Below are 27,793 nucleotides of genomic sequence, written 5' to 3'. Positions count from 1 at the left end.
TAAGAAATGTCTTATCTGTTCAAACTTGGAATCGATCAATCTGTTGATATTCCACTCGCAGATCTTCAGGCCAACATTCGTTTTACCTTTACACTGTACATTGATTTGCTTGCTTTTCCGTTGAGCAATGTCTTCATTTGGGCCAGGGTTTGCCTCAACATCACCACTTAATATTACTCGCCGTGTGAGTTGGAAATTGCGGGAGTTATCCGTAGCATTCGGAAAACGGTTCGAAAGATAATGTTTCCTGCGAGTGTTTGGTCGCATTGATGATTCGATTCTCGAAGGATTAAAACCATGAAAGGCATATTGTACACTGAAGGACTCAGCAGGCAGTTGATTCACAGACACACCATCCCAGTTTAAGAAATGAACAGACGCCAAAAGTAACAGGAAAGTAAAAAACTTCAAGGGACTCTGGAGCCACATTAACCCACAACCGACCGCCATCTTGGAATGGTGTGTTATGTAAAATTTAAGGTTAAAGTAAAATTTAAGCTAGCACCAAACTATATACAAGATTTATTTTCGGCAAATCATACAGTGTATAACTTAAGAGTTAAATAATTTACTATTCCAAGATTTAACTCTATCAATTATGGCAGGCATACCCTTAGGTATTTAGGACCTGTGCTATGGGCTAAGCTATCTTCCCGTATAAGGACGTTGAATTCAATAGAGGGTTTTAAAAGGAATGGATTTGGAAATGTTAATGGACGATGGTGGCTGTGTGGGCTACTTGGTTTGCAGTGCATGATTCTTAGTTATATCTTAATTAGGCTCAGACTATTCCCCCCCCCCACGTCTTTGCAGTGCATGATTCTTAGTTATATCTTAGTTAGGCTCAGACTATTCCTCCCCCCCACGTCTTAAGGTCCCCTAGCCTAATTCTGCTGACCACAAATTTTATGCTATTTATTCGTATATTTTATGCTATTTAATCGTATATTAATACTCAGTTATTTATTATTTATTTAAATTATCTTGTTGTGTATTTACTTAGTGGTTTTATTTCTGCTATTTTATAATTGACACAGGAATAAAGTTCATCATAAAAGTTCATCATTTGTTGCAGTCTGTACAACGACAAATAATCGTCTGCGCTCACTTGAACCTTGCTTCAGTCTTATTGAGAGGTCGGTGAGATATGGACAAAGATTGTTAAAAAAGTCACTTCGTTCGGTGGATAGAGGATATTATGGTAATGGTGCATTATGGGATGTACGCGGTGGCGTGACACCTGCTGATTTTTATACTTGAAACTGAAACTTGATAAATTATGTGAAGAATTCGCGGAAATGTTGACAGGTGTAAATATTCGCAGGAAATCTGACCGGGTAATCAATTAATGGAAATTTTTTTTTTCTTTAGTTGGGGAAATAAGAGGCAAGAGACAGTATGTGAGATCTGAATTATTTTTGTTAGTGACATCCCCACCCGGCTTGTTGGTAATGAGGACACTTCATAGCACATCCTGTGACGTACCCTTATTGGATATGCACAAGCTGCAGCCAAAGGCCATAGCGGGCTCCAATGCTATAAAATGAGAGTCAAACTGTTCTAGCGATCAGCATACTTCCCTGTTTATTCCTCCACTAGAAACCGTGGTAAAAAGACTTCTTGATGAGTACAAGTTATGGAGTTGTTCTCAGTAATATGGTATTCGTTTTTGCTCGTTGATGTTCAGCTTCTTGTCTGGAAAGCAGGCGAGTATCTTCTCTTAATTATACCTTGGTTGGGAAAGGAACGCAGTTCTGTGAATTGGCGAGTCAAACATACTTACAACAGCTTCAGTTCACAACTCAAACTTCTTTTTGTAAACTGCCACGCAATTCATGTAGTTGCATAATGCTCGCAAAACTCAATAAGAAGGAAAAGTGATTTAGGCACGTTTGGCTATTACTGCTACTGATTCAGTATGTGTTGTGTTACGAGGGATAAATTTGTGAACGTCAGCAAATTTAGAAAGATCGAATTTCCACTGATCAATGCACCATATAACTTGAAGGGAAGGTTTTTCATCTGATGAGAGTAATATATACCAGCCACAAAAGTTTTTCACAAGTGTTTGACAGTTTTTCATAGAGAGCAATTAACCGTTTAAATCAGTGAACTACGTTAATCCGGAGATATAATCTCAAAATAATTTCACTGAGGCATCCATCGGCGCATACACGTAATTGAAATCAAAACTTTGGAAAGAGTTCAATATAAGCCCATACATTAATTATGCATTCGTTTCATAAAAAGTAAATATAAAGGTTTCTTTGCAACACTCTATGCATAATTAATGTATGGAGTTATATGGAACTCTTGCCAAACACTTTCCCTTGCAGAAGTATCTCAGTAGATGTGCTCTGCAAATTATAGAGGCTTTGAGTAAACATTTTTTTCATTTTTAATTGTACTTTTTAATGTTCAAATTAGTAACTTGTGTTGTAAAAGGGCCGCTAAATTTGCAGAGCGAGCAAGCTATGAAATATCGTACGAAAGGTGGATGGGCAGAATGGCAGAAAACCTTAAAATGAAGATGGACGGTACATCCCAAATACCTTTTTATATGAAACAAAAGTCTAAGAAATGGAATCGTAATGAAATTGGAAAACTAAGTAAAACTAACAGTTACAATTATAAGGAGCATGATGAGTAATCATTTTTGAACCCCGGGGAATTTGGGGAACCATGGGGCTTTCGAGCTAGACCTTTTAAATTATTATTATAAAACTAGATGATTGTTATCGTAATTGTTATTGTTGATATTATCATCATTTGCTACCATTTTATTTGTGGTCAAATTCAATTAGAAAAGTATTCTAGAATCGTCTTTCTCTTGTGGGACAGGGTAGTCATAAATATATGGATGCAGCAGGTTTTCTGTTTTAGATGTGAGACAAATGTGCTGCAGTTTACCTTTTAGCATCATTAAATACTTAAGTAATCTCTAGTTCTTTTCAATGCTGTAAAAATTTTGGTATACAAGTAACCACTTGTAGTCTTTGACTGTCTATCTTTTTCCTTGTTAGAAGATTGTAGATTGTGACTTACAAAAGTTGTGGTTGACTCTCATACACGTGTACCTACTTAATACTGTAGTTTGACCATAGGTTGTCAACCTAATTTCTCTGACAGGCTATTTAATTCTACAGATTCTTACCCATTTAATATATTAATTATCACTACTTCAACAGGTCCATAAAGTGTTATGATAATATAAATGGTCTTATTGAATGGCTTTTCAATGGATTGATAGTGCTGGCTAACTAACCACCCACTCCAATTTTTATTAAAAAGGGGATGGAACTTTGAGTTACAAGTGGAATTTTCTCTCATTTCATAATTGAGGAGTAAAATAGCAGTAGATTTTAGAGAATAATTCAGGAACTGAGTGAAGAGGGGAATGGGTAACAGCTGGTCTTTGCTGTTTTTTAGCTTTAGCCATTAAAGCTGAAGCTATTTTTGTTTACTAATAGGTATTGATAGAAGCTACTTGGAAACCTTCAGTAATGTAGATAACTAGCACATGTACACCATTAATTGTGCATGTACATTCTCATTTCCTCAAGATACATGTAGTACTTAACATTTACCAGACATGAGTAATTACTGCATAGTTTTTCAATGAATGTGTTGGCATTTGAGCTAACAGCAGATTACAAACTGAATGGCTACAGTGAAGGTCAAAATTTCTAGGGACAAAAATTAATAATTATTGAAAACATATCCTACATCCAAATACATTTTAAATACCAATTCAGGCTTATACTCAGAACAATCACCAAGTCACACACAATCACACACAAGGGGAGGGAAGGGAAACAATTTGGTTTTAGTAATGTCAGGTGAAGCAGCCCACGACTTCAAACTTTCATTGAAGGCCCATTAGGGATCTCTAAGTCTGGAAATACATAAACTCTCACTTAACTAAACCCCTTTTTTATCTTCTTCTATTTCATTAGTGTTTATTTTGTTTCATCCAAATTACAAAACTAGCATTACTTGCATAACTATTACGAACAATTATTATCACTTACCAAAACTGACGTAACTAACAGACATTACACTCAGTGTACTACATGTATATCACATATTACCAGGGCTCAACATTAACGGTAGCCAACTAGCCACAGACTAGTAGAAATTCAGTTTTGGCTAGGTGTTTGATTTCTGCTAGGCCATTTTGGCTATTAAACAAACTGCAATTGTTGTAACATGTAAGATGTCTCTAGCCACTTGGCTAGTAAGTTAAAAAGTTAGTGTTGAGCCCTGTATTACAACATAATTTACAACTGCACATGTATAATTGTCAAGCAAGCAATTGACTGTTTGCAGTGTTTAAAAAAAGAGAACAACTCGCACTTTATGTACTATACCTAAAATGAACAAAACAGAAGAGAACAGAAACATTTAACAAACAAAGAATTAAAAAGGTGACTGTACTGATTGTCAAAAACTGAAAGTTTTTTTTAAATGTGGTACTTTAAATGTTGGAACCTACTAGTAATGATCCAAAAAGAAAGTGATGTAATCTAGAGGAGATCCTAAAAATGTGCAAACTGCTGTAAGTACTGTATTTACCCCTGGCCAGTATAATGTGCATCCTTGTTTTTAACCTAATTTCTCAGAAAAAAAGTTTTTCATGGCAAAAAAGACAAGTTAAATATTCGTACAAAAAATTGTTAAGTTTATGGAGGATCTTCTCACAGTCAAACTCCTAATTTTAACCCTAAATTCATGCTGGTTCTTTTAGCAAGCATTCTTTTTAATTGTTAGAAAAAATTCAAATATTATTTGCCAGCTTAGGTTGGTTCCTACTGGAATAACTGTGCCCTCTGTCTTGAGTAATGGGTGGAATTCAAGACCTTAGGCACACTTTTTCCCAATACAGACCTCTGTCTGGTGAATAACATAATTATATGTATTTTAAACCACTTGATTTCTTTTCCTAACCACCAGAAAAAAAAGAATTGAGCATTGACTGTAGGTAATCAATGTGTGAATTATTTATGGAGGCTAGAGGGAGTTGCCCAACTCAGCCTTGGTTACATTAGAGAGACATATATCTTATTAACCAAGCGTGAGGGCCGTACTGGGAGAATGTCAGCGCGAGGTCTTGACAGTACAGACCGAGCGCAGCAAGGTCCATACAAAAATGACTGAGGGCCGATATTCTTCCAGTATGGTCCCGAGCAAGCTTGGTTAATAAGAGATTTATTATATGAGTGAAGTTCAAAGGGACACAAGTGTGGTATCATTCGGGACCATTTGGGACAGTGCCTGCTCCAATACTGAGAGAATATTGACCATCAATAGAGTTTGATTGGTTGATTTTAGTTATTGGCCCACTGACTGCCTGAGTCATGTAATAAAATCAAATAAGAATTGCTTGAATATCAACAAAAAGCAGCCACATATGTTCTTTGATATTGCAAGACAGTGGGGAAAAAACAGCTTAGTATATACATTGTGTGTGTAATGAAATCAAACTAAGGGAGTTTCTATTTCAGCCATCCCTTAATTAATACTGGATCTCAAAGGGCAAAATTCCAATCCCTCAATCCAGCCATACAAAGCTGTAAAAACTTTCACCAAAGATTTTCAAGCTCTATCCCTTAAATGTACATTTCAAGACCAGGGGCTTCACACCAACTTTTTGTGGTAAATGGGAAGCAATCAACAGTAATTAGATGATTGAAAAAACCTTAGTAAGCACATTGACGTTCAAGACCTATCCCTTCCTGTGGAGTAGATAATTCAAGAATTTTGACAAGACCTAACATGTTGCAAAAAATTATTTACAGGTGTAATTTGAGGTCCAAGCCCAGAGTTCATGTGGCTACAATTGTGATTACTAAGGAAAATTCAGCCACGTGAATAGGGGAATCAATACCTGCTTTCATGTGGGAAGATTTCAAACCTTTTTAAAGCGTGGAGTTCTTTTACAGTGTACATCTAGAACCCTTACTTCCCATTAAATCCAAACCCATATTCATTTAATTGGTGCATTAATTTTTTAATACCTAGTTTTTTTTTGTCATTGTAATTCATATAAAGATGAAATAAACAATTTTTTTTTTTTTAAATCGAGTTTCCAGATGGGATTTGAACCCACAACCATCCGTGATCTAATCGGATGCTCTAACCACTGAGCTACAGGAGACTCTATGGTGAGCAAGGGTCAATTAGTGGGTATTGACTGGAACCGCATCACGCGGCTACACAGCCAAACATCAGCTAGCGCATAAAAGCTCACTAACAGCATCACACTGTCGCATTAAAGCATCACATGCATTAAAGCATCACATGCAGCCAACCAGTCTCCAAAGTGAGCATGTAAAGATGAAATAAGCAATTTTTTTAAAAAAAAAATCGAGTTTCCAGATGGGATTTGAACCCACGACCCTCCGTGATCTAGTCGGATGCCCTAACCACTGAGCTACAGGAGATTCTATGGTGAGCAAGGGTCAATTAGTGGGTATTGACTGAAACCACATCACGCGGCTACACAGCCAAACATCAGCTAGCGCATAGAAGTTCACTAACAGCATCACGCTGTCACATTAAAGCATCACATGCATTAAAGCATCACATGCAGCCAACCAGCCTCCAAAGTGAGCATGTAAAGATGAAATAAACAATTTTTTTTTTTTTTTAAATTGAGTTTCCAGATATGATTTGGGTTCAAATCCCATCTGGAAACTCGACTTTAAAAAAAAAAAAAAAATTGTTTATTTCATCTTTACATGCTCACTTTGGAGGCTGGTTGGCTGCATGTGATGCTTTAATGCATGTGATGCTCTAATGCATGTGATGCTTTCATGCATGTGATGCTTTAATGTGACAGCGTGATGCTGTTAGTGAGCTTCTATGCGCTAGCTGATGTTTGGCTGTGTAGCCGCGTGATGCGGTTCCAGTCAATACCCACTAATTGACCCTTGCTCACCATAGAGTCTCCTGTAGCTCAGTGGTTAGAGCATCCGACTAGATCACGGAGGGTCGTGGGTTCAAGTCCCATCTGGAAACGTAATTCATATAATTTTTATAATTCTGTTTGTTACTGCTGCTGATGATTATTGCAAGGGTAGTAACTGAGAGTGTTCTTTTGGTTAACCTTTTAAGAGCAGCCAGGTAGAATTGTCTTCACAGCCAATCAATTTTCCCAGTGCCTGATCCTTATTGAAACCCCTCTAAAAATAATGTGCTTTTTCATGCTTGTTGACATGGTAGGGTTTAATTGATCTCAGAGGTATTCCTTAATTTGTTGCAACTTGTAGTTTTTCTAAGAATGTAGCCATTTTTAAATAGCTATTAATTTGTGTTCTATTTTCACATGTAGGTGGCACACAAATTACTTGGTATAAACCTCCTCCAGTTGAAATAGCAACAAGTTCAAGTGATACATTCGCCCCAAACATTTCACAACATCATGATGGACAAGCTGCTACACTTGTGTGGAATTTTAGTCTCACTCAAGATCTAAGCATCACTATAGTGGACATTAACTTCAATTCTGATCTGATAGTGAGACTTTTGCCAAATGGAGGAAGTGGTGGGATAACTGCTGCATTCCACAATCGCTTCAATGTGGATTGGAATCCCCCAGGAAGAGTTGCTTTGACTATTTCTAAGGTTACAAGTGCTGATGATAAGGTGAATGGAGCATTTAGCTGTGTGGTGAGCACTTTAAGTAATGGGAACTGGAAGCGTATGATTCAAGTGGAAGTAGTAGGTAAGGAAAATTACTACAATCAATTGCACCAATGGGCATTAATCGAGGTAATTAAAGTACATGTAAAGAGCTTTACACATGTACATCAGTATTAACCACACATGCATGCTCAAAGTTATGGAGTTAACTTAATTCCAGTAATCTAAATTTCTTTGTACCCTTATCCCTTTGAGATCCCTTCAAATACTTCGATGCAGGTTTCTCAAATTTCTTTAGTTTATAAACATGGGACAGAGATCATTGCTGTGAGGACAACTAGAAAGTTTGTCCTGAATAAAAGATATGCAATGCCTGAATAAAAGATACAAGATGCGAGCCAATATTTCTCTTTTTCTTGTAAATTGGTGGAATAGTAAAATTTTTCAGCCTTGATTTCTAGAAATGTTACTTTCCTTATTCAATGTATGCTATTTACAAACTGGGAGGTCCTTAACAATTGTTACCAAAGCCTTAAAATGCTGCCAAGCACAACATTTTAAAGTCCAAGGCTACACTTGACATGTCAGGGAAAACCATGGCATATTTATTAATTTTTCCGTTTTCTTAAATCAATGTTAACTTTAATCACTTTGTTTCAAAATTCTCCAAAACAATTTCTTTGTATTAGGTTAGGGGAGTTCTTGTTTTACATGTAAGTTTTATTGTAACGTACATTTTTCCTTTTTGGGTCCCTTGCATTCTTACATTTGAAATAATGAAATCGCCATGAAGCCCATCCATAAGGGTGGATGAAAGGCAAGATTTAGAGCTGCCATAATACAGCAAACAAATAATAATCCCAACTTTGCAACGCTCATACATGTACACATTAACTTAAAGTGAATTTACTTGCCGTTAAAGAGCAAACAAATCATTATACATGCATTTTCGCCCCATACGACCAATGTGTAGTGCAGTCAATTAGCATTTTATCATGTAACTTTGCTCTCTCTCTTTCTTTTTTATCTTTCACCTCGCATGTCATGGGGCCAGGCAGCTTTTTCAGCCCATCGTTCAACAAATGCCAATATTTCTCTGAGAAGTTCTCATATAGCACTTGTATCAGACACTCAGGCCACAGAGCTTAATTTCAATACAAACGTTGCTTATTCAATTTGGTCTCTTTTCTCTGATGTGTAACTACAGTTGGACCCTGATAATTCGAAGTCTCAAGGGAAATTAAAGCAAAATAGTTCGAATTATCGGGGGTTCGAATTATAGGGGTCAAAAATAAATATGCAATTTTTACCCCTGCATAACTGTCTTTATTTACCCTATTTTCGTGATATTAGTGAACAGTTTGTAATACCTGAACGTATTTCAAATGTTTTCATCAACAAAACAGTTTTTTTTTTAAATTTCATAAGAACAATCAAAAAGCAGAACAGTGACCAATATAAAAGGTGCTTACTAGCCTGAAAGCTGTCAATTGCGAGCTGCCTCTGAGATTTGCGAATGTTTTTCTCGATGATGTATGCGATCTGACTCATGTTTTGACGAATCTCGTCAGCTCCATCTGCAGCAAACAGACTATAGGATGAAAGCGTGTTGATAGCCTCGGTTATTATTTTGTGCTCTTGTTGGCTTCTGTGGTCTCTCCTCAGAATCATCATCGTCACTATCATCGTCTCGGAGGGCAAGAGCAGGATAAGAGCCTGACAAAGACCTTTACACATTTTTATGTGGACATGCACTACTTACCAATGCAACTGATTTCAGAGCCTGATGAGAGACTGCCACAAGTCAGACAAGCAAATTATTTTTTTCTAAAAGACAGTTATTATCTTGTCGATACTGCTCGAAACTTCGCTGTCACATGCAATCTTTAGTCTACGTCTGTCGGTTTTCTTGACACAGACAAGTTATTATGTGTTTATATGTACTGGACATCTAATAGTTGGTCCTTCTAGGAGGCCTACAGGTATGGAATGACTTAAAAAGAACATTAATTTTAACTCAGTGTTTAGGGTAGAGCTTTAAGTGTTTACAATGCGCAGGAAAAAGGTCAGGGAGAACAACACCGTATGATCTTTTTTAAAAAATGCAGTAGCCTAGAAAACAAGTCCTGTCCTAATTTGAAGGAATACATAAAAGCAGCAGTGGCAAAGTGTTGGACTGATAATCCAACCAGTCAACATTAAATAAATGAATAAACACTGGCTACTACTATTGCTTAGCTGTACCTGCAAGTCTGAACAAAATTAATAGTAAGTTGAGTATTAAGAGTCTGTCCACGAGAGGACCAGGCAGGCGTGACACATGCCATCTCACCGATAACTCTCAAACTTTCACAGATGAGTAAGATCATAAAGTTATTCAAGAGTCCAAAGTAGTTTGGGCTCCCAGTTAATCCCTGGGGTACAAGGGCTTTCACATCAAATCCCAGGGATAAAACCCCGAAATTAGCCCTAAAATTGCACTTCCAAAAAAGATCTCCCACACTGATAGAATGCGGTGGATTTTAATCTCATTTCATCCAACAATTTTTTGAACCTTAAGCAATCGAAGGTTCAAAGTTGGATTGATTTGAAATCATCCTCGCCAATCGAGAGCATTTCATAATCAACCATGTCACGCGACAATTTAAGAGACCGAAAATTAGGCTTTTTTAATTGCAAATATCTCCATGGGCAACGTTACATGTCGATCAACATGTAATCACAGTAAAACCCAATCATAGTGCTATGTTTCTGACGAAAAAAATTTTTGGCCTCTGTGAAACATTTGTGATCACATTCCTCCGAAGTGCGTGACAGGCAATGTTGATTCCTCCGAAGTGCGTGACAGGCAATGTTTATTTAAGCACTTTGTGATCACAAGCTGCTAGTTAATGAGCCGAATCAAATCGTGTTATGGTATATGTGACGCCAATTGTTTTGTTTTTTGGCTCTAAAAGTATTAACAGGTGTTTAACTGCATAGTGAAGGCGCTGAATTAATTGTACTAATTCGTAGATGTTGACACAATTCACTTACAGTTATTAGTAAATCTAATTACACCGATTCGTGTTTTTATGCTGGAAGTCAACAGCTAAAAACAGAGTATGCGAGGTATATTTTGCACATTTTGTTACTTTCCACACTTGTTAAATTTATTATCAAACCTAGGATGCACTTGAAGTAATTTCCTTGTGGAGAAAAAACAGCTGTCATGCAAATTTAGGTGAGTGGCGTGACACGTGCTCCCGTCACATGTACTTGCATGAATTCAGAAATGAAATTCCCAGAGCTCGAAAAAAATAAACGTCTATCTTGAAAGTCAATCCACATTCTACTTTAAATAAACTTAATTTATTTCACCTTTGTAAAGTCTGATTGCAGGATTGTTTTTGAGGTAGAGCCATGAAAAATAAACAAAGATAACTAAATAGCACGTAGTCTTTTCTTCCCAGAGAAGTCTCGCCGTAGTTTTTCTAGTTACTTGGTAGATTTTTTGGAGCGGCAACTTAAAGCTATGGCTGCCCAATTGTCTTGTTCGTTCTCTTCGCATTCCAAGAGCACTTGTGATTTTTCAGAGAGATTTCCAGGGAAGAATGAATTATTCCCTTTGTCATCCTGTACGAGGGATATCAAATCTCATTTGCGGCAACTGAAGGTTGCCCAAACATCTGTTAGGTCGGAGAAAGACCTCATTTTAGCTAGAGTGGGATTCTTTGATGTGATGGGGGACGAAATGTCAGTGTGTCCGAAGCATTGCGCTGCGTTAGGCACCTGGTGGAGACCAAGTCTCAAATGTTACCATCCTCTGCATGGCATTAAGCGACGAAAACCAGAAAGAGGAGCAAGCCTACAGATGTGTAAAGAGATTCTAGAGAAATGGAGAGTTCTTGTTCCCGTCGGTGCAGGTATGGTTTTGTTTTCATTTTTTGCTGTTTGGAATCATGTCTCCTGTAGAATCAGATAGACACCAGTGGTATTCCTTGTTCTTACTAAGTGAAACTACTTAAACTGGATAGGGTATTAACAGAATTTGTAAATAGTTCATTTCGCAGGTCAATATGACGATAACTGCTCACTTCTTGTGACAGAAAAGTTTCAACAGGGAACTGAAAAATAATTTTTTGACCATTTACTTTGCACACAAGGTAAAAGGTAGTCGATAACTTTCGACTTTAGAACAGGTTCAAGTTTTGTATTGGCTAGACGATCTTGCTTTTTTGGTCTTAAGGGAGCTACGTCACAATATTTTGAGTCATTTTTACAGTCGTAAAGAGTTGCTTTTATATAGAATGAAACCTTGAAATGATCGTTTTATAGGGCAGAAAAACACTAAAGATGCAAGAACGGAACAAGGATTGCTATTCGTTAAGAATGGTGAACTTAAAAACAAGGATTGCAAATGACGAACTTGAAAAAAGAAGCTAGGCAAGTGTCTCATCCAGTGTTTGACAAGCAATTGATAATTAGAAGGGTAAAAAGATCGCAGCCAACGACAATGATTCTGTAAGAGGGGTTTCTTTTTGTTGCAAATCTGCTATTTGCAATCGATGTAAAAAGACATATAATGCCGACTAATTTATGTAGTTGGACCCCTTCTCCTTTACCCTTTTAAAATATATTTTAATGTTTCTGCTACGAACTATTACAGGTACTTGCAAATTATGCCGCAGCGAACACGGTGCTGCTCTTGTCGTTGAACCCGCATCACCTGAGACTCAGCCCTCTCTTGATCCTACTGCAGTCAGCGAGCCTGGATTTACTCTTTCATCACTCCGAGAACAGCCTAGTGAGGTAAATTTTCTTCTTTGCATTTTTCCTCGGTTTCTTGAAGAAAGGGAAAACGAACGCACCTGCAGTATATTATATTTTTGCGGTAATGTAATTTTTTTTTTTAATTCTATAGGCAATACCAAACCCACAACTCCCAGCGGGGGCAGATGATGTAAATTCTGAGGCACCTTCATACGCCGCACAAGAGGTCGGTCCCGGGATAATATCAACTCTGCAACTTCTAGTGGGGTCAGATTATGCAAGTTCAGAGGCTCTTTCGTCCTCTTCACAAGAATCAGTACCTGAGATCGAAACGTCGCTAGAATGACAGCCAACTCCTCAAGTACAGCATAGGCTTCACTTTCCGAATAACTTTCTCCGAAACTCTGCGGACGGAAGAGTAAGTCCCATTCGATCTCAGCTCTGTACAGATGTTTTGAATTTGTCCCCTTCCTCAAGTCGCTACTACAAACGTAAAGCAGTGCAAGCAGTAGAGACAGTACTGGAGGCAATTGCGCCACAGCAGTCCACTTGGCTTTTCAATCGGGTTGTTGAGAGGTACAGCAGTGGAAGGGATGGAAACAGGCCAGATAATCAACTTCTTGGAAGACTCGTAAAACTCATGGTATACCAGACAGCAGATACTCTCTATTTTTGTTTGTGACCACTCGAGGTCTGAATTATTGACCTTAATTCCGGGTCTTAAAAAATAGAGAATTGACAAAGCAAGAAAACACGCTTTTCTTGACGAGCCTGGTCAACAAATAGAACCACCACAGATCAAGCGAAGTAGAATTCACCCAGCGAAGGTTGACCACTTTCTTGATTTTGTTTCTAGTCCGTCTTTTTTGCAAGATGTCGCGTACGGAACAAAAAAGTTGAAACTTTCCGATGGTGACACACTGGAAATTCCTAATGTGGTGAGAACTGTGATAGCATAGAGACTTGTCCAACTGTACATGTATACATCGTACTGTTCCGAGACTGGATTTCAACCTTTAGGTCGATCGACGCTGTTCAACATACTGAAGGTAAGCAGTTTCGAAAATAGAAGAAAGTCTCGATACGTAATTAAGGCAATTCCATCGTTGATCCTTATCAATTAGTAAACAAACCGACTTTGCTCTCCCTACATTTCAACATCGTCTCTACTCCGTTAAGGTACCTTAGTCCTAAACTCCGGAGTAGCATCGCTACTAGTAAGGAGATCGATGTACAGATCGCTGCCTATGATCGATGTTAAGATCTAAAGAAAACAAATATTGCATCAATAATGTTATTATTTTCACACTTATGTCACTAGGTAGGTGTTCCTTACCAAGGACACCTCGTGCGAGATAGTTTTAGACACAAGTAAACTTCATCATCCTATTTGTGTGATGCACCTTCAAAAATAAGATAGATAGACTAACAGGCATGATATGCGTCAAACGTTGCAGTTGAATTCTTTTTTCAAAAGGTATGCGCGGCTTCTAAAAAGAAATCGCTCACAGGGCTGGATAGCATTCAAACAGATGGTGTGTGTGACTTTGCCACATTAGTAGAAACAGCAGAAAGGTTATGCTCACTCGGTAAGTAAAATCGTTGAAGTTAGCAAATGCTAAAGAAAGAGCAACTTATTAGACCGTAAAACTGTCTGGGAATTTCCTGGTAATAAAAGGTTTGAAAAATACTTTATTCCCTTATTATCCGTAAATGAATGTTTTTATATCAGTTTTATAGCATCTGGAACTACATGCATCAACTGCCACGGTTTTATATATATATATATATATATCTTTTTAGGTCTACAAGAAGAAGGAACGAAGGATATGAAACGCCGCTTGAAGAGTGCGAGGCAGTATTTAAAGACCGATTACAAAATCCACTTAGCAAGGGAAAGTGCTTGTCCTGACCACTGCCGACAATTTGCCTTGAGTAGTTCCGATCCAGAATTCCACGGAATCTGTGCGCATCAGCACACGGTCAACTGTGATCGATGCGAGGATCTTAGGAATGTAATAGCAGACCTTCAGTTGGCATTTGACTCACAAGAAGTCAAATTCAGGTGATTATATGTGTTTACAGTTGATACCATCTGGTTTCCTCACAACCTTCGTATTGTTCTCGAATGCAGTATGCAACTGAAGTCCACGATATGTAACTAGCAGTCAAAGATGACGTGACAAATAACAGGGGTATCTTTCAATCTAGCATATAGACTTGAGCAGCTCTTTCCCTACTTATTAAAATTTTGTAGCAACTGAAGTATTTTGTAGTAAGTTCTCAGTTACTTCGTTCGCACTTCTTTTCTTTCAAAATTGAAAATATTGCATACGAAACATGAATCTTCGAATGCCGTTTTTTATTACTCTCGGATTGGTTAATAATACCACAAAACATAATTTAAAGGATTGATTATGGCGCGAAGATAATAATTTACCGTGAAATAGTATCTAACAGTAAGTGCGTGGTAGTCAAACCTAAAAGAAAAAGAATGGAATTAAATGAAATGTAATTAAATGAAACTAAAAGAAAACAATGGAAAAAGTGCGTAATACTAACTAATAGTGCAATAACTACAATTTCATGGGTCTAGTTAAATCACCCTAGTTCCCACATCACAGTTGAATAGAAATAGAGAAAATTATGATGAATACAAGCACAAAGTGGCAAGGAAACTGATCGATTACGTGCTTTCTTTTATCTTTGTTTACTTTTCATGGCGATAGTTTTTAGATTCACCTGATTTCAGAAAGACTCATGCCATTAGATTTTAGTACAGTAAACAAAAATAACTTGAACTTAAGTCGAATATGGATTGCCTGTCAAAGAGAGACTTTTATTTTTTCGAGCTCAGTGAATTTTATTTCTGAATTCATGCATTGAAGTATATGTAACAGAAACACGTGTCACGCCGCACACCTAAATTTACATGACGGCAGTTTTTTCTTCGGTAAGGAAATTGCTTTAAGCGCGCTCCATGTTTGAAGATAAATTTAAGAAGTATGAAAAGAAAAAAATTCACAAAAAATAGTTGGCATACTTTGCTTTCAGCTGTCGATTTTCAGTATATAAAAACGAGTCGGTGTCAATAGATTCGCTAGGAGATCTTCTTAAGTAACTATCAGTGAATTGGGTCAATATCTACGAAATGTACAATTAATTCAACGCCTTAGCTATGCAACTAAACATCTTTTAATATCTTTAGAGCCGAAAAACAAAACATTTGGCGTCACATATACCATTAAACGATTTGATTCGCCTTGTTAACCAGCAGCTTGTCGTCAAAAAGTGGTTAAATCAACTTTGCCTCCCACGCACTTCGGAGGAATCTGATCACAAATATTTCAGGGAGGCCAAAAATTTTTTTCGTCAGAAACATAGCACTATGATTGGGTTTTACTGTGATTACATGTTGATCGACATGTAACGTTGCCCATTGGAGATATATGCAATTAAAAAAGCCTAATTTTCGGTCTCTTAAAGTTGTCGTGTGACATGGTTGATTATGAAATACTCTCGATTGGCGAGGATAATTTCAAATCAATCCAACTTTAAACCTTCGATTGCTTTAGGTTCAAAAAATTGTTGGATGAAATGAGATTAAAATCCACCGCATTCTATCAGTGTGGGAGATCTTTTTTGGAAGTGCAATTTTAGGGCTAATTTCGGGGTTTTATCCCTGGGATTTGATGTGAAAGCCCTTGTACCCCAAGGATTAACCGGGAGCCCAAACTACTTTGAGCTCTTGAATAACTTTATGATCTTAATCATCTGTGAAAGTTTGAGAGAAATCGGTGAGATGGCATGTGTCACGCCTGCCTGGTCCTCTTGTGGACAGACTCTTAACCATCAACAGGTCAAAATAATTTCAAATGATCTTTTATCAAACTTTATTTTTATTGGTTAGGTTCATAATCGACAGTAAGTCCAATGGCAGTATGTAAAAATTTAAACCTTGGCGCGCAAACAGAAATACAAAGCTGTCACTGCACACTTCTTTGTCAATGGTTACCATGAAAAGTCCCTTTTGGGGATTCAAAGTCTTAAAGAGTGGTAACATGCCTAATTACTTTGAATGGATAAATTTGAAGTCAAAAGAAGGTTTGCATTATTGTGCCAAGTCAGGTGCTGATGTAGAGAAGAAGCCCAATGTTAGCAACCATCCTAAAGGTCAAAGGAAAGGTAACTAAAGGTAATTTTTCTCACATTTGTTCCTATGTAGTTATGAGGAGTTCAACTGAAATGGTTGAGAGTAATGATCAGCTTTTTCATGAATGGAATAAATCAATTGAATGGATAGAGTTTGGACCAGGTTGCAGTCTCACGGAGCGGTAGTAAATCAGTTTGCCAAAATGTAACCTTTAGCTCTTTCTATTTGCAGGCTGCATGACTGCTTTGTTTCAAAATAGAAGATCGAGCAAATTCCAAAAGCAGCAGATGAAGCCATGTCAACCTAAGATAAGTCTCGTACAATTTTGATTGGTGGAGGAAACTTCTCTGGTGTGAAGATGACTGTGGTGCAGCTAGGTGGAATCTCTCCACACCTACACCTTATTTTCAGATGAAATGTGCATTTGTTGTATTTTTGTGTACAAGTGTATTAGGATTTGCTTAGTAATAAACTATTTTGTGATTATTTAATATGTGAATGATAAGTGATTAGGCTTAAATGCCCAGCTAATTTCAGGCTCGTTTTCCTGTTCTGAATGATTGTTCTTGTGTGGCTCTTGTCAGGCTCAATTACCATTCTTGTTTGGGTCTTGTCAGGCTCCTTTCACGTTGTATACCACCAAGTAACATCAAGAGAATTATTATGTATGTAGTTAGTACTTGTGGGAATGAAGTGCTAACAATTATAAGCACATAATTATTTGCAAACTTGGTGGAAATTTTTTATTAGTTTTCCACATTTTGAAGACTTACAGATTTTTAAGTCCAGTTTCAGTCAAATAAATTAAATCTTGTCAAATAATACTTTTATAGTTAGGATAAGATATAAGTTTGAATCCTAATTATTAAGTTATAATTTCCAGAGATGTTTGAATTTGATAGAGGCTCTTGGTCCTGGGTGGAATTTTAGAGACCACAGCCTTACAACTTGTGCCTGAAATCTGTGCAAGATTAAGTTACAAAAATCACCTTATTTGATTGTCTAAATTTCTACATAATTCTGAGTTCAGAATTATGCTTGATTGCAAGCAGGATATGTAAATCTTGCCTAATATGCGGGGCAGGAGACATGAATCCTGCCAACAACCAAGATCCCAAGTGAGATGCAAATCCTTGCTCAGATCTCAGGTGGGATGAATGAGCACATCCCAGGTGGGTTAATATTCAACATAAGATCCTGGGTGGGATGTAAACATCATGCCAAGGATTTCAGTTGGCCATGAAATTCCAATCAAAATCTGGGTTTGGATGTGTAAATCCTACCTGGGATCCTGAGTGGGATGGGCATTAATCCTGTCAAGAATCTTGGGTGGTATGTGTAAATCCTGCATTTAAGCCAGGATCCTAGGTGGATTATCTTTGATTGCCAGGTGCAAATGGTGGGATCACATCAAACCCGCCAGGGATCCTTGGTGGGATGCGAGAATTCTGCTTTTTAGGCAAGATCCCAGGGGGGATTATCTTTGATTCCCATGTGGGAAATGCAGTTGGCTGGTCCACACTGTGTGGAGGGATCTCGCCAATCCCACCTGGATCCTAGTTCAACTTTTTACCTAGGTGTCAGCTTTAATTGAAATTTGAGATCATTGCCATCTCAGCCTAGGATGAAATAAACGCAGGTACAATCAAAATAAAATTGAATCAGGCCTGATTGTTACAAACTTCCAACACAGCAACTAAAAGGTGAATATTCCTGTTTCTAGTTGCCATAATTGGGCTTGTTAATTTCCTTATTTGGAGGCCCAGGTTCTTGTACTTAAACAGTGTTATTGCTTTAATTTCACACTGTGCTTATTTCACATGATCTTCAATTATTAGGTGTTGAAGCTATTTGTGTTTGTTTGATCACTGTTAGTGTCAGCAAAAATCACTGGAATTAAAGGTGCACAGACTGTTCATGAAGGCAGCAACTTGCAGTTAACTTGTGAAGCCTCGGGGAGACCAGAACCAAACATCACCTGGGTGAAACAGATGGCAGGGAACCAAGGAAATACTGGTGTGCAGCAAGAAGGAAAGGTGCTGACTATAACAAAAATCAGCAGGACTGATTCAGGAACATACAACTGTACAGCATACAATGGTTTTGGTGAACCAGACAGCCAAGCAGTTTATGTGAATGTTACTTGTGAGTATATAAGGTGCTTTGAAATAAACCTTAACCCTTTTACTCCCAGAAGTGATTAACATGTAAGCTAGATCTTATAATATTCACACATTTTCCAGCAGGTAAGTCAGAGTGAGTGCAACTGCAGAACAACAGACTATAGATGATGACTGGTGACAATTTTCTCAATCAGATTTTTATAGAATGATCTATGCTGTTCTTTTAATGTGATTGTTATTTCTATTTTGATATGCAGATCCAGCCACAATTATTGCTAATAAATTTCAAACTGAGTATCTTGTTGGTGTACAGCAAAGTGTAACTCTTACCTGTGAAGCAGAAGGAAACCCTAAACCTGTTCACACTTGGATTCCATGTAATACTGAACAAGTTTGTCACAAGAATACTCTCGCTATTTCACAAGTGCTTAATGATGCCAGCTATGCTTGCAGGGCAGTCAATGTACATGGAGCTGATATGAAAACAGCCATTGTTTGTAAGTTACTTTGCAGTTCTGCATATAATTATTAAAGCTAGTAAAAAGGTTAGAAAAGACAAAATGGTTATTAATACGCATTTGCCTAAAAGCTGTCTTATGCCTTATGATGAGTAAGTCATGCACAAAAGAATTTTTGCATAAGGCCTAGAGTGAGCTGAAAGAGGAACTGAGCAGCACTGCTGAAGGGAACAAGTGTGGGAAAATTTGGAGATGTCTTTGAGTCAGTCAACTCATGAGGAGAAAGATTTTGCATGCAGCATATAATTATTAATGGTCTTGAGAATTTTCCTTGGGACTTCTATAGCCAATTGAATGGCTGCCATGGGAGTTTGCCCATCGACTGATTAGATTTGCGGCAGCTTTTATGCAAATGAGAATAATCTTTGTGTTTAGTCTCACTATCTGCTAATTCCTTTGAATAATGACATGTACATTATATGAATAATTATGTACATGTAAAAACACAAAGAAAGCAGTGCAGCAATTCAAACTTCAGGTGCATTGCCAATGTGAGTGAACAAGAGTAGGTAAAACATCAGTGCTATGTAGTCAGGGCCTCTAACATAAAGGTAAAAGTGACAAAACTGATTGTGGGGAATTTTGGGGGATAATGTTGTGGTTGTTTTCATTCTTCCATCTTCTATAGTCATTGCAAGCTGAGATTTGGAACCGACATGATTTTACATCAATTTTAGATTGCTTTCAAATGTAAGAGAAGGAAATTGACTCCTTAATTATTAGCTCTCTGTATCAATCCCATATTTACCAGAAGTTCAAGCCAGAGGTCTGTTTGATATACTTCATGAGTGACTGTGGCTCCCTAATATTGTTTTTCGTCATGATTAATTGGAAAAGAGGGTTCACAACCTCAACCAGAATGTTGGTGTTAAAAAAGGACATTATTTTACTTCATTTTGTAGTGCATGCAAGGTCAATGTTGCAGACAGAGTGTTCAATATGCTATTTTCCTTTCCCAAAGAATCACTTCAGGCTAATTAGTGCCCATGAGGTTCATATGGGCAATGGCAAAAAGATTTGTTTTAACTAGCCATTTCTGGAGAGCAAGGGACTCCTGGATTGTCTCTGAGGCTGCAATTAACCTACGAGTAATTCTAAAGTTTTCCACAAGTTGAGCCACAGATTTTTGGCAAATGTAAATAATTGGCATGTTAATAGCATTGTACATGTGTAAAGGAAGATTGATTTTAGAGCCATTATCCCACTTCACAGATATTGCAGGAAATGTGATTAACATAACCATTGTCATCACAAGTGAAAACTGCACGGACAAAAAATACAACACTGAATCCTTGCTACTAAGGAAATTGGAAGAAGAGGTATTGTTCGAAATTTTGCGTACTTAGTGAATCATTCAATATCTTTAAATTTATTGTTATTTAGTTCAGGGTCAGAGACTGATGTGCTGACTGTATGATTAAGGATTAAAAAGAAACTCGGCCTCTGGAAAATGTGTAGAGAATATTAATTTTTGTTTAATTCTACAGTGTTCCTTAAATTTATTGATTGCATCCAGTCTCTTAGAGTTGTGTCAAGTTTTAAGCTTAAAAAGCTTTTCCTAATCTTCTTATTATTCAGTGTTTACTCGTGCTTTGTATTTAGGGGAATAATTGGTCTGGTGTTTTTTAGCCACAAATAAAAAATTAATACGAAGCAAGTGACGAGAAGAAGAACGATTTTTTATTGAAGTCGCACTTTTAAAGAAATGAACTGATTAATACTATCATAGACTTATTCTCACTTTGATTCTTAGCAAAACAACCATATTCAATTTTAGTTGAGGTAGAACATAATATTTGATGTCATCATCATTTTAATTGCAGGCGTTTATAATCGCATAGAGGACATCGAGGTACTAAATCTGACACCAGACCCGTATAATTGTGATTCTAATACGATTTATTCTGATATCAAACACGTAAAACTAAAACAAAAACAAGAAAACCTAGTCTAAGCGACGTTACAAGGGGTTAAACTAAAACAATTATAATCATTACATAACAACACAAAGGTCGAGCGCACAAACCCTAACAATAATCGATCAAATAATAAACGAAAACAACAAGGTGAGAGAAAAATACGCTTACCGATTGTCCTCTCTGTACGCCTCATTAACCAGAAATCGCAAATGATCGCAAATAACTTTATCGCAGATAACTCTATCGCACAAAACTCGCATAGACTCTCCTTTTGGCAAGTAATTCATGGCAGTCTCCATATAGACTCCCTGTTACCCAGTCTCCATATAGACTCCCTGTGTACCCTGTGTACCCTGTGTACCCTGTGTACCCTGTGTACCCGTGTGTACCCGTGTGTACCCTGTGTACCCTGTGTACCCTGTGTACCCGTGTGTACCCGTGTGTACCCTGTGTACCCGTGTGTACCCGTGTGTACCCGTGTGTACCCTGTGTACCCTGTGTACCCCTGTGTACCCTGTGTACCCATGTGTACCCTGTGCACCCATGTGTACCCTGTCTACCCTGTCTACCCTGTGTACCCTGTGTACCCTGTGTACCCCTGTGTACCCGTGTGTACCCGTGTGTACCCTGTGTACCCTGTGTACCCCTGTGTACCCTGTGTACCCATGTGTACCCTGTGCACCCATGTGTACCCTGTCTACCCTGTCTACCCTGTCTACCCTGTGTACCCTGTGTACCCCTGTGTACCCCTGTGTACCCCTGTGTACCCGTGTGTACCCTGTGTACCCCTGTGTACCCATGTGTACCCTGTGCACCCATGTGTACCCTGTCTACCCTGTCTACCCTGTCTACCCTGTGTACCCTGTGTACCCTGTGTACCCCTGTGTACCCCTGTGTACCCCTGTGTACCCTGTGTACCCGTGTGTACCCGTGTGTACCCTGTGTACCCCTGTGTACCCTGTGTACCCATGTGTACCCCTGTGTACCCTGTGCACCCTGTCTACCCTGTCTACCCTGTCTACCCTGTCTACCCTGTGTACCCTGTGTACCCCTGTGTACCCGTGTGTACCCGTGTGTACCCTGTGTACCCTGTGTACCCCTGTGTACCCTGTGTACCCATGTGTACCCTGTGCACCCATGTGTACCCTGTCTACCCTGTCTACCCTCTCTACCCTGTGTACCCTGTGTACCCCTGTGTACCCCTGTGTACCCGTGTGTACCCTGTGTACCCCTGTGTACCCATGTGTACCCTGTGCACCCATGTGTACCCTGTCTACCCTGTCTACCCTGTCTACCCTGTGTACCCTGTGTACCCTGTGTACCCCTGTGTACCCCTGTGTACCCCTGTGTACCCTGTGTACCCGTGTGTACCCGTGTGTACCCGTGTGTACCCTGTGTACCCCTGTGTACCCTGTGTACCCATGTGTACCCCTGTGTACCCTGTGCACCCATGTGTACCCTGTCTACCCTGTCTACCCTGTCTACCCTGTCTACCCTGTGTACCCTGTGTACCCCTGTGTACCCCTGTGTACCCGTGTGTACCCGTGTGTACCCTGTGTACCTTGTGTACCCCTGTGTACCCCTGTGTACCCTGTGTACCCCTGTGTACCCATGTGTACCCTGTGTACCCATGTGTACCCTGTGTACCATGTGTACCCATGTGTACAAAGAATTTTTTAAATATATTTTTCATCGCGTGCAACCCTAAAAGGTACCTTTACGGCTAAATGTAATTCAATTTTTCCCAGAACACCTAAAGTAAGACCATTATCTTGAAATTTACAGCCCTAAGCGAGACAACGAGCATCCCAGTCCTTTTTATATGGGAGTCCCCCCGGGATGATTGGTCGGTCAGTTCAAATTGAACGTTGTGCACGGTTACGTCAAAAAAGCCAACAGAAATTAAACAAATGGTTCCCCAACCATTCCACTTCAATTAACTACGCTCTTTTAGGGGTACAAAGGAAGAAGTTAAGAGAATAATTTAACGATACTTATGATTTACGTTTTCTTATTTGTTACAATTTAATTACAGTTGCGAATCATTGTATCCCGAAATGACTTATGACATAACAAAATGTCGAAGTTGGAATGTCGAGTTAATACAGTTCAAAATCATCTTTACCCTTGATTAAAAACCAGATTAATATAACGCGAACTTTTATGAGTGATTTATGGCGGCTAGCTAATGTTTTGTGCGTATTGCAAAACAGTTTCCACTTTATATTCAATCAGATGAAAACAAAGGCCACAATGTATGATCAATGAAGTTTATTGTTCTACTAGGCAACTGAGTACTACACAGACAATTAAGGGGTGTGTTGCCCATTGCCCATCATATCCTCGCGCGATTTTGATGCCTTAAAAGAATATCTTGAATTTCACACAATAAGCCTTTAAAATTATTATTTGGATTCTTAACACTGAAAATTGTTTCAAAAGCAATAGTTTTTTCTAAATATAATGGCGGAAGTCAAGACTGCTCAATGTTTACTATATTTGTATTGTAGATAGTACCATTTGATATGGTATTAGAACAATCAGTCCGAACTCCCTTAGTTATCAAGAACTGAAATGCCATAGTTTATGGTAGCTAGCTAATGGTTTGTGCGTATTGCAGAACTGATACCTATTTTTTTTCAACTTCGTCGTTTCCAAGCCATGTTCATCTTTTCCATCCCTGACCATCGTGGTATCTTTCTGGGTTATTTGTTCCCCCAAATGTTTGTCACCCCCTTTAAAGTAGAATGTTACTGTTTTCTTTTATTTTTAAGGTAAGTTTTTATGTAACAAAACTTACTTATAATGTTGTAACGTAACTCCCCTAACTAACATTACACTTCGGCATTTTACAAGAGTTTTAATGTGACAATTAAAAAATGTTCTTAATATTCCATGTCTAGAATTTCGTGGTGTCTAATTCATGTCCGTTAACACTTTCTAACATTTTGAAGGAAGGAAATGGCCTCTAGTAACATCACTTACAGCAATACACTTACAGGGTACACAGGGTACACACGGGTTCACACGGGTACACAGGGTACACAGGGTACACACGGGTACACATGGGTACAGAGGGTACACACGGGTACACAGGGTACACAGAGTACACAGGGTACACACGGGTACACAGGGTACACAGGGTGCACACGGGTACACAGGGTACACATGGGTACACACGGGTACACAGGGTACACATGGGTACACAGGGTACACATGGGTACACACGGGTACACAGGGTGCACACGGGTACACACGGGTACACAGGGTACACACGGGTACACAGGGTACACACGGGTACACAGGGTGCACACGGGTACACACGGGTACACAGGGTGCACACGGGTACACACGGGTACACACGGGTACACAGGGTACACGGGGGTACACGGGGTACACTCGGGTACACAGGGTACACATGGGTGCACAGGGTACACACGGGTGCACAGGGTACACACGGGTACACACGGGTGCACAGGGTACACACGGATGCACAAGGTACACAGGGTACACAGGGAGACTGGGTAACAGGGAGTCTATATAGAGACTGGGTAACAGGGAGTCTATATGGAGACTGCCATGAATTACTTGCCCTCCTTTTAGCGACAGCGCACGAGGCCACAACTCACGAGGTCGCAATAATGTCTCACTAAAACTTAATATTTAACTTAACGACAGTTACACTTCTGTACATCTACATGCATAATACATATGTCACATGTACACTACCAACTTTAAACAAACAACGAAAATGTTCACTTGCAGCTCAAAAGGGCATTTGCTGGTAAACTTGATTATGATAGAGTGCAGTCAATGAGTGTAAGGTATGTAGCTTATTAGGTTCAAGATGATTTCAAATTGCTCTCTTTTTTATCGTTTATTTTGTTGTTTGTTTGTTTTCCACTTCATGTCAATCTAACTCTCAGTTGTTGTCGGTTCCAAGGTGTGGAAGTATAATAGTTGACCTTGCACTGAAATTCACCTCCACCACAAAGGAACAAGATGTTATTATAACACTTAATGACGCGGTTAAAAATGGCAAGTTGGGAGACTTCGGTGTTGGTGCTATAAAAGGAAAGAGGCCTGATGTGGAACCATCCGGTGGAGGTGCCCCTGATGTGGAACCATCAGGTGGAGGTGCCACATCACCACCTGACGGATCCTCTGGTGGTAAGTCTTCATAACACTTTATTTAAAAGTTTTCCAAGATGATAAATGAATGCCCTTGCCCTGTGCTTGGTTGAAGCATTTTTTTGGTGAGAAAAATGTTTTTGAAAGTTACTATTGCAGTGTTGCATGGGATGGTAAACTATAGATATGAGGTTTGTACTTTCATTTAGACCCAGTTGTCCACTGCAACCTTAACTGACCATTTGTGTGGAAGAAAAAAACATTCCCTTGTGAAAAATTAAACTCAACCCTTCTAAGGCTCGACCACATTGTTTCGTTTGTAAATATACCATGGCTTGTACTCAGGAAAGTGTATCTTAACCTTATCACGCTTTGTAGGTTTCGTATGCATTATTGTTGGTGCAGTGTTAGGATCAGTTGTTGCACTGGCTGTTGCTGGATTATTATTGTGGTGGGCGAGCAGGAAAAGGAGGCGCAACAGAAAAGGTATTGAAGGTAAGTGTTGCATTCACGTTATGCTTTCAACTAGTTTTAGCATCCCCAAAATATCTTTTCAACATTTTCCTTTTTTTGAGACTTAGTACTAGCTTCAGTTCAGTATCTACTGCCTTGTGATCTTTGTTTAAACATCTTTTTTTTAATAGATAACCTCTAAAAAAAACGATAGCTATTTAGCTATAAACTACAAGACCGCCATTATTTTATGTTGCACACTTGAAGACTGAACTTGATGTGCATAAAACCGACTTTAATTTACTTTGGTTGTATAAGATAAATTTTATTTTGCTTTTTGATGTCGATTATTCATGACTATTTCTTGTTTTGTGTCGCTTTGTTATGTTTAAGTGTTTTGCTTTGTTTTCTTTTTTTTTCCACTACAGAGATGGCAATGAGCAGAAGGTGAGATTTTTGTATCGAAATGTTGCTGTTTACTTGCGTTATTTCTTTAGGGCTCGATCTTTTTAACAATTTAAACACCCACTTTGTTTTCATATGATTTTTTCTGATTGGTCCAAAAATGATAGATCACTTGAGGAGCACGCTTGAGATATGGGATGTGATGGTTGTCACTTTTGAAATAATCATTATCCTAATGATCTGTAGAAAAAATAACGATAAAGCTGCGATATAACGCGCGCTGTCATTGGTTGAAAGAGCGTGTTATATCAGCGCACAAAAAACGGAGCTGAGCTGAAGCCGTCGCACCATCTGCCAAATTGTACAATATGCGGCCAATTTGTAAGATGTCCGACCACTTCCCGGACTTTTCTCTACCCTTTTTTCGTCAATTGAAAGTGAAATTTTGGAACATGGGAGCTGGCAAGTAGCAACAGAAGAAGGAAACAAAGGTTTGTAAACGTGCCAAGCACTCTATTGACGCAATACAACGTGAGCCGGCAAAGACGCAAATTACCAAAGAGAAAAAGAAATTGACTGTCCGAGGTTTGTTTGTAAGTTTACGTACGGTAATAAAACTCAAACGCAGCTAGCACTCGTATAGTATTTATAGTTTCGTGTTCAAAAACAAATCAGAACAAAACAGGTATGATGAAAACTATAACCAAACTGGCATAACGGTCAAAATTTATACAAATCCTAATGGCATCAGAGCGATTATCCTGAGGTTAATCGCAACTAGCTCATCATGACGATCTCCGGTCATCGCAGTGAAGAAAGCCTCTGAAATTATATTTTCCTGTCTTCGAGTGAACAACTAATAGCTTGCTCTAATATCCTTTCCGATGTTTTGATTTGAAAGCCACATCAGTCAAAGCAGCTGATTATGATTCATCCCGAGCAATCTTCATGTTCCTGTAAATTCGACTGTCGTTCATTCATTGAACATGCGCTTTGAAGAGTTTGTTTCCTAATTGTCATGATAAAAAAAATTTTGTATTTTTATGAGGCACAAATCAGCTGCATTTCACTGAAAATTTCGCTTTCAGATTCTGTTTTAAGCCTCAAAAAATACTAGCGAAAGTTTTGAATTCGACCTGCCGGACCATTGAAGGTAGTGATTTATTGATGGTTTGTGAGCTTTGATGGTTTGAAGTTTTCGACAGTATTGGTCCATTTAACCAATCAGATTATTTGAACTATTCTAAAAAAGGTTACTGATCAGCTTATTTTGGCGTGTTTCATGAGTATAAAACATGCTGACAACACTTCTGTTCGCCTCGAAAATTATCATTCGATTTGAGAATTGAAAGTAATAAGTAGAGAATAGGACGGATTCTTTATAATACAACAAATAAAGAAGCCTGGACTGCATTCCGTTCTGTTGTAAAGCACTAAGGAAGCTGCAAGTTTACTCTACTCGTATACAGTAAATGGTTTGAACCCGGGGTTACATGCTTTAGTGTAGTTTGATTGTCCGAGTGAGTGTAGGTCTGACAACGACTGTTGTCGGTATTGGTGGCTGCCGTTTCGAAGTCATTATCAGAGTCAGTAAAATAATTGTTATAGTCATTCCAATGTTCTAAGTCCAGTCCGAAACACACTGATGACTGGGACTCTGTGTAATACCTAACCTACCGTACTAACCACTTTCAA

At 38.6% G+C, this 27,793-nt stretch overlaps 2 protein-coding genes and 2 pseudogenes across 8 annotated transcripts in view; 3 read left to right on the top strand and 1 right to left on the bottom strand.

Annotated features, from left to right (window-relative positions):
* The window catches only part of LOC148726777 (uncharacterized), a 3,481-nt pseudogene extending 3,263 nt beyond the window's left edge, over nucleotides 1–218 (bottom strand).
* A 1,305-nt stretch (nucleotides 219–1,523) lies between these two features.
* The window catches only part of LOC111318913 (fibroblast growth factor receptor 2), a 33,800-nt gene continuing 7,530 nt past the window's right edge, over nucleotides 1,524–27,793 (top strand). For 2 of the 6 annotated variants that reach the window (XR_015989585.1, XM_088727696.1), the window contains exons 1-9: nucleotides 1,524–1,706; nucleotides 7,334–7,726; nucleotides 18,425–18,694; nucleotides 18,930–19,169; nucleotides 20,403–20,509; nucleotides 24,875–24,933; nucleotides 25,053–25,279; nucleotides 25,619–25,735; nucleotides 26,122–26,140. Coding sequence is in view for 4 of the 6 variants with exons in the window: in XM_088727696.1 (XP_088583822.1) it covers nucleotides 1,637–1,706; nucleotides 7,334–7,726; nucleotides 18,425–18,694; nucleotides 18,930–19,169; nucleotides 20,403–20,509; nucleotides 24,875–24,933; nucleotides 25,053–25,279; nucleotides 25,619–25,735; nucleotides 26,122–26,140 (1,502 nt within the window). In the remaining 2 variants the exon portion in view is untranslated. Of the gene's footprint in view, nucleotides 1,707–7,333; nucleotides 7,727–16,875; nucleotides 17,215–18,424; nucleotides 18,695–18,929; nucleotides 19,170–20,402; nucleotides 20,510–24,874; nucleotides 24,934–25,052; nucleotides 25,280–25,618; nucleotides 25,736–26,121; nucleotides 26,141–27,793 lie in introns of those variants that run through there. The other 4 variants (XR_015989584.1, XM_088727695.1, XM_088727694.1 and 1 more) reach the window with 4 other exon arrangements.
* Nucleotides 9,354–12,148, top strand: LOC148726776 (uncharacterized). The gene is made up of 2 exons (XM_088727985.1): nucleotides 9,354–11,549; nucleotides 11,962–12,148. The coding sequence occupies exons 1-2, from the start codon at nucleotides 11,159–11,161 to the stop codon at nucleotides 12,045–12,047; spliced, it is 477 nt and encodes a 158-aa protein (XP_088584111.1). The 5' UTR covers nucleotides 9,354–11,158; the 3' UTR covers nucleotides 12,048–12,148.
* LOC148726775 (uncharacterized) lies at nucleotides 12,204–16,842 on the top strand (annotated as a pseudogene). Its single transcript, XR_015989608.1, has 6 exons — nucleotides 12,204–12,435; nucleotides 12,548–13,445; nucleotides 13,874–13,985; nucleotides 14,200–14,461; nucleotides 16,521–16,591; nucleotides 16,781–16,842. The product of XR_015989608.1 is annotated as an uncharacterized LOC148726775 (transcript).

Source organism: Stylophora pistillata, chromosome 7 (genome assembly GCF_964205215.1).
Source record: "Stylophora pistillata chromosome 7, jaStyPist1.2, whole genome shotgun sequence".
NCBI classification, from domain to species: domain Eukaryota; kingdom Metazoa; phylum Cnidaria; class Anthozoa; order Scleractinia; family Pocilloporidae; genus Stylophora; species Stylophora pistillata.
This window is presented reverse-complemented; position numbering and strand designations above follow the sequence as displayed.

Bases quoted from the DNA above. Each gene is read 5' to 3' on its own strand.
- LOC148726776 (XM_088727985.1), top strand. From the start codon at position 11,159: ATGGCTGCCCAATTGTCTTGTTCGTTCTCTTCGCATTCCAAGAGCACT. The intron at 11,550-11,961 runs GTATGGTTTTGT...ATCGTTTTATAG, and splicing joins TCTTGTTCCCGTCGGTGCAG to GGCAGAAAAACACTAAAGAT.